The sequence below is a fragment of the Anastrepha obliqua genome, chromosome 3, assembly GCF_027943255.1.
Source record: "Anastrepha obliqua isolate idAnaObli1 chromosome 3, idAnaObli1_1.0, whole genome shotgun sequence".
In the NCBI taxonomy this organism is placed as follows: Eukaryota; Metazoa; Arthropoda; class Insecta; order Diptera; family Tephritidae; genus Anastrepha; species Anastrepha obliqua.
The window spans coordinates 26,869,895-26,883,286 of NC_072894.1; the positions used below are offsets into that span (position 1 = coordinate 26,869,895).

General features: G+C 35.4%; 2 protein-coding genes across 7 annotated transcripts in view; both read right to left on the bottom strand.

The window, feature by feature from the left end:
• Positions 1–3,496, bottom strand: part of LOC129240283 (serine protease nudel) — a 35,720-nt gene extending 32,224 nt beyond the window's left edge. For 4 of the 6 annotated variants that reach the window (XM_054875988.1, XM_054875987.1, XM_054875986.1 and 1 more), the window contains exons 1-2: positions 3,311–3,496; positions 2,913–3,023 (exon numbers count right to left, since the gene is read on the bottom strand). In XM_054875988.1, coding sequence (XP_054731963.1) covers positions 2,913–2,943 — 31 coding nt within the window. In that variant the 5' untranslated portion in view covers positions 2,944–3,023; positions 3,311–3,496. Of the gene's footprint in view, positions 1–2,912; positions 3,024–3,285 lie in introns of all 6 variants that reach the window. The other 2 variants (XM_054875985.1, XM_054875984.1) reach the window with 2 other exon arrangements.
• Positions 3,497–11,259: 7,763 nt separating this feature from the next.
• Positions 11,260–13,248, bottom strand: LOC129242715 (innexin inx5). The gene is made up of 3 exons (XM_054879512.1): positions 12,508–13,248; positions 12,285–12,424; positions 11,260–12,207 (listed from the first exon to the last, which is right to left on the bottom strand). The coding sequence occupies exons 1-3, from the start codon at positions 12,983–12,985 to the stop codon at positions 11,692–11,694; spliced, it is 1,134 nt and encodes a 377-aa protein (XP_054735487.1). The 5' UTR covers positions 12,986–13,248; the 3' UTR covers positions 11,260–11,691.
• Positions 13,249–13,392: the final 144 nt, after the last annotated feature.

Sequence of the window (13,392 nt, forward strand, 5' to 3'; positions counted from 1 at the left end):
CCACTGATTCCAATAAGTGACAACCTCTGAACTCTCTCCAGCTTCTTCACCAAAGTCGTCTTCTCTAGTGAGTTCCACCAGACTATGACTCCATATAACAAGATAGGCTTTATAAATGTATTATATAGCCAATTGAACTTTAAAGTAACTGAAAGGAAATATTATTTTGGAAAAATCAATTTATTACCGAAAACTTCAAAAAACAACAACGACAAAAGTTAACCCTTTCCGAGGACCAAAAACAAAACGTGTACATCTTTATTTATTATTAATAAAAAAATAGTACTTAATTAATTAAAAATAATAGAATAATTACTACTTTGTGTGGCCACGTCTGTCGTCTAACTCAGCTTGCAGCCCTTTTTCATTTACTTATATTATTTATTTTTGTCATAGAAGTGTCATTTTGTGTAACATCGGGCGGTGTATTTTCCCATATATCCTGAAGAGTGAGCTTAATCTCATTGCTAAGTAGTCCAATTTGTTCATTATTCTGTCAATGAAGACTAGATTGCGTACACCTTTTGTGCCAAGTGCGCCCTACACCTTGACACTGCTTCCTTTGTCCTTCAGCGCTTGGCGCTCCTTGCGCCACTTAAACCGGCGCCCAGACTTAAAATTAAACCAAATTAAACTTGGGCTCATCCGTAAATTTTACAATATCCTAAGTCATTATCGCGGTAGATGCACTCTCTGGCATATTGTAAACGTTAAGCAATATTTTTTGTTGATAAATATGGCTTGTTGCCCTAAAATCAAGAGAATTCAAAAAATATCGCAAAATTTGAGGATAGACTTCTTTCAAAACTTTAGCGATAACTATAATGGAAGTTTAGAGTACAACGAGCAATTTTTCTTTCTTCCCGGGGGGTCCAAATTTTTTCGGACCTTCCCTCCCACATGGGCTTCCTACTCCGACGTTTTTCTTGTACTTGGTAACAAAAATCGCACAATCACATCACGCAAATAATGGCGAATCAAAATAAATGTACAAGTTTTTTTTGCTGGAAGGAGCTATTTTTGTTTTTTTTTTAAGTTTTGGGTAATAAAATGAGTTTTACAAAATAAATTGTTTCCAGGACCTCCAACAGGCAGATATCTACAGCCAGCCAGAGCTGTTGATGCAATGGAAAAGATTGATGGGATTTAGGTTGCCTCAGACTGTAAAAGAAAGAAGCACCCAGTGACCTTAATCGGCTAGCTGCCAAACCCGGACATTTACAAATAAAGGGCTCAACAGTCTCCCTCTCTGAAAGGTCCCCACAACTTGTGCAATGGGGGTTGAATGTTAAACATAGCTTTTCCGCGTGTGTGCTGATCGCCCAATAACCGGTAAAGGCAGCTACGAGTTTGGAAATTGAATGGCGTAGATTCCCCAAGACTTTCTGAGTCCTCCTTCTATTATACTGCACCCACAGGGTTTTCGAAATAGCACATGAAGAAATGGAACTCCACCTTTTCTGTGCTCTTAGGAGGATGCCGATGACTGAGTAGGAGGTATCTGAGACCAATTCAGTCATTTCCCCTCTATGTACCTCTGTATGTCCTGGAACCTAGATCAGAGAAATGTTGCCTGCGCACTCAAGAGATTTCTTCTCCTCCTTACAGGAGTTGACTAGTTTGAATCTGCACCATGCTATCGACACAGCCTTGATCGCGGCTAAACAATCAGAGAATTTTAATATCTCACTTGCTCCTACTAAGCATTTTGTATGCCTGCAGGATCGCAAAGACTTCTGCTTGAAAAACACTAGCAGTATTCGGCAATTTTACGGAGGTAGATAAATTGACTGATTTAGATAGATCCCTTTGCTCAGACTTCCCATTCCTTCTTGGAACCATCAGTGAAGCCAGAGGTGCCACTTTCGGTGCAGATTTTCCCCTCGTTCCCCTATTGCCTATTTGGAAAGATTGCCCTAGCACGACCCTCAAACTGAAGTTTTTTGATCGAAAGATTTGTCCAAAGTTCAAAGACATATGGTGTTAACTGCACAAAAATGCTGCCAAGTCCCTTGAGAGATTGCCTCCAGAGCCCAACCTCCTTTAGCCTGTTTGCACTTTAAGCAGCGATGGAAATAACTTAAAAGTCAGTGGTAAGTGCAAAACGACATTCAAGACAGCACTGGGACAAGTTCTACATGCTACGGTGACGCCAATACATGCAGCATGAAAGTTGCCTACAAATATGGTGGGTCCTTTGGACCTTTATAGATGCTGTTCTGGGTCCTCCCGAAGTAATATAGAAAGCAGTTCTGGGAAGGGTACCTCCCGAGAAGGAGCGGAGGGATCGTTTTAGTAGCCACACCACACGACGGTCGCTGTAAGTGCGAAGTGCATTTTGAACACTACCTCACCCACCAAAAAAAAAAAAATACATGCAGTCCTTTGCATCCTGCCCAGTTTGGTGATATTATAGTCTTTCCCACCAAACCAGGCATCCATACGTTAAAATTGGCAGGACCCTTACGTTGTACAACCACAGCACGACCTGTGGCTTGAGTCCCTATTTTTTGGCGAACATAGATTTGCAGGAGTAGAAGGCTATACAGGCCTTCGTTACCCGATTTTCAATGTGTAGCTTCCAATGGAGTTTGGAGTCAAGTATCACTCCAAGATACCTAACTTTCGTTGAAGGCCGTAGAATGTGGTTGTTTAATTTTTATATTTACTTAAGAAAGAAACTTAAATAGTCTTTTTGTTACTGTGATTGCAACTTTAAAGTTTAAATGGTGTTAGAAATAATGCATGCCAAAGACAAAACTATTTGGTGTACACGTTTTGTTTTTTTTTTTTTGTTCACTGTATATAACTACATATGTACGCATACTTGTAAGTATATAATGTATATATGTATATAGTAAGTGCACCAAAGTTTTCAACACTTCACAAAAACTAGATTATTGCAAACCTACCCTCGGATAGTCGCTTTATTTTTGCCATCATTTTATCTGTACACTCATTTATTTCAAATATTGATCAGCTAAATTCGAAATCTCTTGCGTTCACTTTTCCGTAAAAATTAACTGAAATTATAAAACACATTCAAGAATTAAGCGTTTCGCTCTCTTTCTCTAGCATAAATTCATTTGTTGTATGTACACAGAGTTTGTCCACAATTGAAATTTTTGCCACCTCAATATCCACCAATATATTTATGCATAAAAAATGTAGATATGTATGTATATTTATGAGTGTTCACTACATGTGAAAACACATGTTTCTATGCCGTCACAAGGATCAAATTGCACTTTCGTTATAAACAGTTTCATTCAATGCACAACACACTTTCATTAATCCAATATACCCATACATATGTATGTATGCACTCATCCTAATGTGTATGTAATCCAAATCAATGTAATCCGAAACTCAGTGAGCTGCCTTGCAGATATGTGAAGCAAGTGGGTGCAAGCAATTATAATTCGACTCCCGCGAATACTCCGGCCAACCAAATTCAACGAACGACCGACCGATCACTTCCGTTTGAACGACACGGCGCGACTGTGCCCGGTAACGGCTTTCGACTCTGCTTTTTAATCATTTCAAAAAGTAGAGCATCGCTACAAACCACCAAGAATCGACCCAAAATTGTAAAGTAAATTTTGCCATAACCACTGAATTTCGCTGGTAATTAATGAAATTCAATTTTTTTTTTTTTTTACTTTGGAACGCATATTTTGTTTAGGTTAGCAAAAAAATACTGGATATTATTATATTGTCGCTTTTTTCGCGGGTGTGTTATTTTACATCATGCTTTCAAAAGAAAAACGTCAACAATATCGAAGAAAATAAATCAGAAAGTATTTTTTGCTATTTCATTATGGAAAATACTATTTTCGCCAGCAACGGGCATATTTTGCGTTAGTGGGTAGGTAGTTCGTGCACGCACCGCAGCATAAAGTCGGGGTTACTTTGGGGCATTGCTCCACTGCGTAGTCAACACTTAAAAAATTCTGCAAGTTAGTAATTCTTGCAACGACGAAACGACACAAAATAGTACAAAGGAGTGCAAATTGATAAAAAATAATCGAACCGAAATGGTCGAAGCTCTCAAAAAGTTAATTTAAATGTTCATATTTAACGTGAATTACAATTTTTTACATGAGCAAAAACAAAAAAAACAACTTTCAGATTTAGTATTAAAGAACTGAATTATATTAAAATACATAAATAATTTTTCAAGATTGTCATTTTTTAATATATGGCATTAGTCAATCAGCAAATCAAAAAACTACTCGCCACTCATTTTATAGTAGTTGTTGTGGTAATGCATATAAATTCATCATAAATCTTGGTGGAAGCTACAGTCCGTAGCTAGATATAAATCCGTGTCGTGGGTACGACAAAAATTGTGCGCGATACTTCCAATTTGCCCTTCCTCTTCAAATCTTCATCACAAATCGCATATGAGAGCCCCTATTTTTTCAGGCGCCACACTAAGATAGAGCACCATGAAAGCATGTAGAGCTTGGCTTGCAATGTAATCTCAGACGTACATACAGGGTCAGGGCACTCGAAGTGTAACCAATTAAAAAGGCCACAAATTTAGTTTGGAAAATTACTTTTATTCAATTCAAAGTAAAAAATGTGTGAATAAGAATCAATTTACTTTTGTTCGATATGACTACCTTTATGCCTTGACTATGGGTCTTGAGACAGTCCAGAAACGAATTGTGAGCAGCCCGAATGTGACTTGTAGGTATTTTGGCTCACTCGCGGACAATAGCTATTTTCAGCGTCTCGAGGCTGGTGAATATTTTAGTTCGGAACTTGTTTTCCAAAATGGCCCAAAGAGAATAATCCATTGGATTCGCGTCTGGTGAATTTGAGAGCCATTGTGTGGACGTTATGAAGTTCGGAACATTTTTAGCCATTCTTGTTTCACGCAAGCTTTGTCATGTTGAAACGTCCACCGGAATGTTTGTCTGCTCATGGCTTCAAAGCAACTTCCAGAATACTTTCCTGATAATATTTCGCATTTACCTTAACGCCAGGCTCTATGAAAACGCTTGAAGAGCGCCCATTTGCGATCGGTCAAATAAACCCTATCGTTTTGAAAAATTTTCGCGCCAGAAAACACAATGTTCGGAAATTGACCGCTTTCGATCAAGCGAAGCAACTCTTTCACTCTCTCAAGTCTGTCTTGTTGCTTCTTTGGTAGGAGATCATGCGCCTTTTGGATCTTGTAAGGCTTAACTTTGAGATCATTTTTCAGTTTATGGCGGATGCTATGGTCAGATATTTTCAGTTCTTTCGCCATTTGATTGGCACTTCGTCAAGGATTGCGCTCAAGTCGCTTCTTCACTTTTTGAACCATTTCACATTGCAGTCTTTTGATGATCAGATGATGGAAGTTTATGAATTGGGGTGAAATTTACCCGTGTCGTTTAAGTCAAAAAAATAGGTATCTACCGAAGATTAAGTAACAGGAATAATAAAGCTTGGGATATAACTACTATATATGTTTTTAACTTCAAATTAAAGTTTTTAAAAGCAATTTAAATTTTTTTATTTGAAATTAAATTGTTTTTAATTCAAATTAACCCATTTGATCCCACTGTACTCGCTTGAGTACAGAAAAAGCATCTTTTTCGAAACGACGTCAAAAGCCAACGCTTACAAATTTTTAAATGTACTCGCCACGTTATAATACAGAGCAGTCCCCGTTATCCGTTATTCACTTGTCTTCGCGTGCACGTTTGCTATTTTTCTTCTTTTCATGGTTTAGTTTGCAATAAGCTCTCTGTTTGACAAAATCTAAGTTATCACGGAAAAAGTTCAGTGTTGAAATATTTATAATACATATAATTTGTATACTTTATAACAAAAATACGAAAAAAGTGGTGGAAAAGTGCATTTCGGTAGGTTTAAATTCTGGTGTACTCGCATGGGTACAGTGGGAACATTAATATATATTTTGTGTGCATATTTCCTGTAGATTTGGTAATGGATGTAAAAAAATTTTACGGATAGAGGTTTCACAACCTTTCTGCGGCCACCGACTATATTGAATCAAGCGACCGTAGTCACTTCGAACAATCCCAACTTGAAGCGTGTTCTTTATTGGTAACTAAGAACCCAGTTGAAATTTTTGAAACTATTTTTGACGATGAGGTGGTAAAATTAATAATCGATCAAACGAAAATACATGCTTTGCAGCATAACAAGCATGATTTTTGTTTCAATGAGGAGGATCTTAAAATTTTTATCGGAATTTTACTCTATAGCGGCTATCACTCAATGCCAAGAAAACGCATGTACTGGCAACTAGATGAAGATACCAGAACACCTTATAACACCAACAATATGTCGCGAAATCGCTTTCAAGAAATTAAACAGTTTTTGCATCTTACTCATAACTCTAATTTAGATTTTAGCGATAAAATGCCAAAGATAAGACCACTCTCTCAAATTTTATGTAAAAATTTTTGTCAGTTTGGTTATATGCACCAAAAGCTGTCTGTTGACTAATCTATGGTTAGGTATTTTGGAAGCCATTCCGCAAAACAATTCATAAGAGGTAAGCCAGTTCGTTTTGGTTTCAAAAATTGGATGATCACGAGTAGCTGTGGTTATTTATTTGAGTTCGACACATATTGCGGTGCGAAAACGGTTGAACGTCAGAAAGAAAGTCTCCCATTAGGTTCAAGGGTCGTCCTTGATCTTTTGGCAAACATTCCACATCCGACTGATCACATCGTATTTTTCGACAACTTCTTTACGTCATATGACCTTCTTAGAATTTTGAAAGAACAAGGATTTAAGGCTAATGGGACTGTTCGTGAACGGCGGACCAAAAAATGTCCTCTGAAAACGAACAAAGAACTACAAAAGAAGCAAGAAGAGTTTGATTTTATGTAAGTTTATCATAATGATTTATTTGAATAGTTGTTTTGTATCAAATTTTGTAGGTGTTCTGACTCAGGAATACTTTTTGTGAAGTGGAATGACAATAGCGTTGTGACAGTGGGAACAAACTTAGATAGAATTGAACCTTTACATACTGTCAAACGATGGTTAAGACAAGAGAGGCGCAAGGTGAATGCCCATCAGCCAAAGTTGATAGCGGAATACAACTCAGGAATGGGAGGAGTTGACCTCCACGACCAAGCTTTGAATACTTACAATATAAAGTTTAGAGGAAAGAAATGGTGGTGGCCTCTTTTGACCACAATGATAAGCTAGTGCGTAGTAAACCCATGGAAGCTTTATAAAATGGCAAGTAAGAGTCAATGAGACTTGTTGCAATACCAACGTGAAATTGTGCGATTTTATTTACGCAATTATAATATCCGGGACATATCTTCAAAACGATCGACAACGGCATCAATAGCTGGTTCCTCATATAACCATTTTCCCAAAAGGATATCGAATCAGCAGAGGTGCAGGGAGTGTCACCAAAGAATTCGATGGATTTGCGAGTTATGCAATGTAGCCCTTTGCGTGGAGAGAGAATGTTTCAAAAACTTCCATACTGTTAACCGAACTAATAACCAAGGAAGTCTTTGAAAGAGTATTTTTATTTAATACTCCATATTTTCATATACAGGCAATGTATATACATATTATCCCATTGTACTCGATTGGGTACAACCCAAAAAATGCATTTCTTTGATTTTTTTTCGTGTTTTTTTTTAAGGAGCTTAATTACACTATTTCAATAAACGTTTTATAAATGCATTTAAAAAAAAATGGTTTTATATAAGGTTGGGATTTAATGGGTTAAAGATTTTTAGTTCCAAATTAAAGTTTATTAATGTAATATTGAATATTTAGAATAAAAAATGAATATTAACAAGAATAGAATTTAAAAAAGTTAAATAAAGCAATTTGGACAAAGCATTTAATGCAACGTTTGCTCCGCTACAGCCAGCGGTAGTTTCCGAGACATGTCAACGTAATAATTGTTGCAATCAGTAGAAGTAACAGTGGTCATTGATTCTTCAATAATCTGTACCAAATTTTGATTATTTTATGGATCGGCCAGCAAATTTCGTGCAGACAATTTTTTTTTTGAAAATACCTTTCCTATAGGATTTAACATGGGGGAATATGGTGATAGAAAAATTAAAGTATGATTAGTCTCACTAATCTTTTCGCGTACTTCCCGAGTTTTATAGATTCTGGCATTGTCCAGAATCAACCATGCTACTTTCAGTAAGTTTATTAAATAATCCATCAACAAATGTAATAAAAACATTTGAATTTACTGTTGAGTTAGAAATTACTTGAAGATGTATGCCATTTAAATTCATGGGTAAAATTAATGAAACATTTCTTCCTCTTATTGTTGGAACTATTGCATGGGCTTTAGTTCTGCGAAGATGATAATTGAAACCGGATTCATCAATAAAACTTATATACGTTCCCATGACAGTCGGTTCTACGTTACCGGAACGACCCGGATTTATATCCGGCCAAGGACTGTCACTTCAGCAGCATTCCTCATATATGTGTGGATAATGTTTATGCTGCTACAACAACAACATAAAAATTATTTTTATTTATTTATATGTAAGAGTAATAGTTATAAATAATCAATACACTAAAATTTAACAAGAACTCTGGCTACTAAGGCCTTTGGCTCGGAAAATATAAAAATTATTTTCTCATGTGTTTGTGGAGCATTTTGTGAAAAACTCAGTGCACAATTTTTGCGTTGTTCAATTGTTGATTTGGAGTTTAAACGGTCCAGGTTGATTGTGGCGGTTTTCAATGTTATGTTTAAAGCTTTTATTGCATTAATACCGTTGTTGTGGTCATGTTGACGTTTTTATTTTCAAACAATTTTTTTTATATTTTTTAAAATAAACGATGGATTTTCTTCGATTAATTTCTCCACATAGTTTAAAATCTCATCACTTAGTTTAACATTTCTTTTTTCCACCACGATTTCGTCTAATAATCTCACATCCATCCTTATAACTTCTAATTATAGAAGTGGTTCTGTTTTTATTAATTCCAGCGTATTCTGCTGACTCTATAATAGCTTTACCTTCTTCATAGTATTTTATCAAAATCTCCTTTTTGTCAATACTCGTTTTAACATAATTTCCCCTGCGGTTTCTGCAACGAGGAATTGGTAAATTCTCCTCATTTTCTAAATTGCTATCATCAGAATCTTCTGTGCCCTGCATTATTCGCCGATAATGACGCCAATAATGACTTTGAATTTCCAATATTTATTTTAAGATAAATAATAATTCCACAAAGAAAAGATGTATTCTGCGTATACTGCGATTGCAAAAAAAAGTTTTATTTTATGATTACTGCAAAAGTGTTTAACCTTATTATCAGCAAAATAAACATATTAGGAAAATAATTAATTATCATATCATATTTCATAAACTTTAATTTGAAATTAAAAATCTTTAATTTGAATTAAAAAAAATTTATTTTTGAAATAAAAAAACTTTAATTTGAATTAAAAAAAATTTAATATGAAATTAAAAAACTTTAATTTGAAGTTAAAAACCTACAGCTGTTGACAGCTAATTAGAAACGACACTTATTTCAAAATAAATTTCCATTTTCCTTTTAAACACGTATTTTCATAACTTTTTGCCAATTTTATTTAAACATATGATAAACTTAAAAACTAGTGGAAAACAATTTAATCGCAATTCTTTATTAAATATATATATATTTTTTTAAAGCATGTGAAATGCACGATTTGGATAGGGCAACTAATTAGAAACAGTAATGTATTATCAGATCAACATAAAGATTATGTTAGTATTTGGTTCCATAACCCTTTTGCTTCAACACTGCCTCACATCGATTGCGCATTGATGTAATGAGATTCTGACAGCGCGCCACAGGTATTGCTTGCCATGCCGTTTTTACTTCGGCAAAAAGGACATAAATATTTGGAATATTTTTGGCACTCACGGCTTTTTTAACGTAACCCCAGAGATGCTCTATTGGGTTTAAGTCCGGACTGGATGATGGCCATTCCAAAACATTGATGGAATTTTCGTCGAAAAACTGTTTCGTCAACTTTGCCTTGTGCTTTGGATCATTATCCTGTTGAAACTTCCATATAACAGGCAAATTTTCCTCAGCCCACATTACATTTTTTAGTATATCGACGTATTTCTCCTTATTTAAAATTCCATAAATCCTATGGATTGGGCCAACACCATTCCACCAGAAACATCCCCACACCATGATTGATCCTCCACAATACTTCACTACCCGTGAAAAGTAGCGAGGATTGAATTCTTGGTTGATTGGCCGTCGAACATACCTTTTACCATCTGGGCCTATGCGATTTATCTTGGTTTCATCGCTCCAAACGATATATTTCCATTGATTTGGAGTCCATGACTAATGGGATCTCGCAAAGACTACTCGCCGTCTCCTTTGTATCTTGGTTAGAAGGGGCTTCTTGCGTGCTGCTCTGCCATGCAGTCCAGATTCGACCAGATGCCGAGCAAGTGTCCTCTTGGATATTTCGAAATTATATTGATCCTAAATTTCCCGTTGGATGTCAGTGGAAGTCTTTTTTGGGTCTCTTTTGGAGATGATTGCTATCTTGCGGTCAGTTTCTGCTGAAGTTTTCCGGGGCCTTTTCTTACGTGGAACATTGTCAACAGTCTTAAAAAGTTGGATATGCTTTAAGGCGTTAAAAACCTTTTTTTTTAGCATTTGACTTGCTTAGAAATTTCACTGTACGACTTTCCAGCTTTACGAAGGTTAAAAATGGAGCTCCGCAGGGCAGGTGTACATCTGCTGTTTTTTCCCATTACACATCTTGAAGACGAATATTTTAGTTGCTTTTAAACAACCAATTTAAAAGATATACATACCAAAAAGTCGATTATATTACTATTAAAATAACACAACTTGCCGAATATGCTTCCATTGAACAACTGTTTCTAATTACTCGTCTCAGTTTATTTACCTTGAACCCATGCACTGCGTTGGATAATATTAACGGTACTTCAATTTCACAACTACAAAACTAGGCGCATTGGGTAGTAAATAGAGTAACAAAAGCAATGCAAATGATTTTAAGAGAAAAAATAACGGTAAATTTAAACAGTTTAATATTATGCTTTATCAAGCGTTTCTAATTAGCTGACAACAGCTGTATATATACCATGTACAATATATAGCTACTCTGATAAACCCATGATGGAAACCAATGTTTTTGCGATAAAACCTATTACTGTTATGTTCCTGATTTTTTTTAATTTTATTAGGAAAAGCATTGCACAATTCACTAACAATGTATACCGCAATCGAAACAAAAACTTAATTGGCTTCATTCAAATCTTATATTTATTTTATTCTTTGTGAAATTCACTTATCGTCTTTAAAATTTCACACGTTACAGTTATAACAGAGGCAGAAAACAAAACTTATATGTTTATTCATAAACATTTTACTCTACTAATATAATTATTCATATTGTAATATTCACTTTGTTCGCTTGCTCAATACAAAAATAAGTAATTCAATAATTGCCAAAATATTTGAAGATTTCCCCTAGCACAACACAAATACATACATATATTCTATGTATTATGTGGGCTTTAGACGTAACCAAATATTTTTGTAACATTCGTTTGTCATCAGCGAAGTCAAATTCAATTTTTAGTGTGCAAATCGTTCAAAATGGCATTCGATGCAAAATCTTATAGATAATAGTTAGTCTCCAGTTAACTACTGAAGTCCGTTTTACAATTAAACTGATGTTAAATTATTCTGCAACTTACGTTGCTTGTACAATTCTTGTATGAGATCTCGAAACAACGTTGGATTTATATTGACGCTAACTTTAAAAAGCAAAAACCAATCGCCAAAGCTTACATTCTCAAGAGCTCTCTGCACCTGTGACGCAGGCATTGATCGCAACTGCGTACTGATCATTTTCATTCGAAATGTTCTACTAGATATGAGAAATAAGCGATAGAGCAAATTTAAACCAGCAATTATAGCCATTATGATGAACCAACACCACAGAAAAGCAAAAATTTTCTCATTTAAAATATTTAGCGGAAGAATGCATAAGACATCGCGTTTGTTTTGAGATCCACTTGGACCAAATGCATAGTAGTCACATTTGGCGATTTTCGGAAAAATTCGCGAAGTCATCCGATTCCAGGTGTCCCAATCATAACGGGGTATGGTAGCCAAAGCTTTGATGTATTTCGTCCAATAGTCGTTTAAGAATACGTTAAGCAACAGTATATTTATTATCTGAAATTCAATTGTTACTGTTTCTGCTACTTAAATATGTGTATTGTGTGTATGTACAATTGAACTTAAATACTCACACTGATAAAAAAATTTAATACCTCACATGATAGGCATTTTACCATGTAACAAAAGTGTATGCCCTTATAATCCGATGTAAAGTACTTTACTAGCAATTTAAGACGTTCCAAATAAGTATTTTCCGGTACTAGAGCATCACCTACACAATCGTGCATACAAAATAATTCATTTATAATTTCAAAACGTACAGTTATTTATATCATATACATTTTTGATACTCACCGACTTCAGAGCACAACTGCTTAAGGCGTTGCCCTTCCCACATCTTCCAAAGAAAAGATGGAAAGTAGAAGATAACTGACTGCAGCAAGAGTAACATGATGACCCATTGATAGTACCGCAAATAAACTCTCTCAGTAACACCTGGTATCTCCGTGGATATGCCCTCAGCTATATAAGGCGATTCGACTCCAGTATGTGTGCTTAACAATTTATCTCCATGTGGAATTTGATCTTGAACATCGTACACATTGAGCACATAGGTGCCCATTGTCCAACAGAAGGAATTTACGAATTCGCTGTATTTATCATCACCCATACATTGTATAGGCTCCCCGAAATACTGTTTGGCCGATAGCAGGAATGAGCAAGTCAACAAGATGACTACCGTACATTTGGAGTGCAATGTAAATACCACATCGTATATTCGAACTGATTTAAATTGCAGATATTTAGACAGCGGCTTCACAGCGGCATACATGGTTACCGTTTGTGGAACGAAAATTTCCAAAATATCGGACACGAGATCGGAAATTTTGTACTGATTTCAAAGTACAACAAACATACGAAGATGAAACTTGGATCTTCTTCGCAAAAAACCTCTTCAACACGCGCTTCAAATGAAAATTTCTTGGTTTTCTTCAAATAACGGATATTTTGCGCTTTCAAGAAATGCATTTTCTTTTGTGTACAAATTATGATCTATTACAATACCAGTCAAAGCGAATTCATGCAAGGTGCTGTTTTTAGATCAGTCGATTTGTTTTCTTTTGTCTCTTTGAATCAGTTTTTTTTTTTTTTCTTTATTTGTTTGTTGACATTTTGAATAAGATTTTTACCTTAAACCCAAATTGGAGAAACACATATTTACGTGTAAATGTGATGGTT

What these genes read in the sequence shown, in the direction of transcription:
- LOC129242715 (XM_054879512.1), bottom strand. Translation starts at nt 12,985, where the DNA reads ATGTATGCCGCTGTGAAGCCGCTGTCTAAATATCTGCAATTTAAATCA. An exon ending in GCAGTTGTGCTCTGAAGTCG is followed by an intron (nt 12,425 to 12,507) that starts GTGAGTATCAAA and finishes ACGATTGTGTAG; the next exon opens with GTGATGCTCTAGTACCGGAA. An exon ending in TATTAAATTTTTTTATCAGT is followed by an intron (nt 12,208 to 12,284) that starts GTGAGTATTTAA and finishes ATTGAATTTCAG; the next exon opens with ATAATAAATATACTGTTGCT.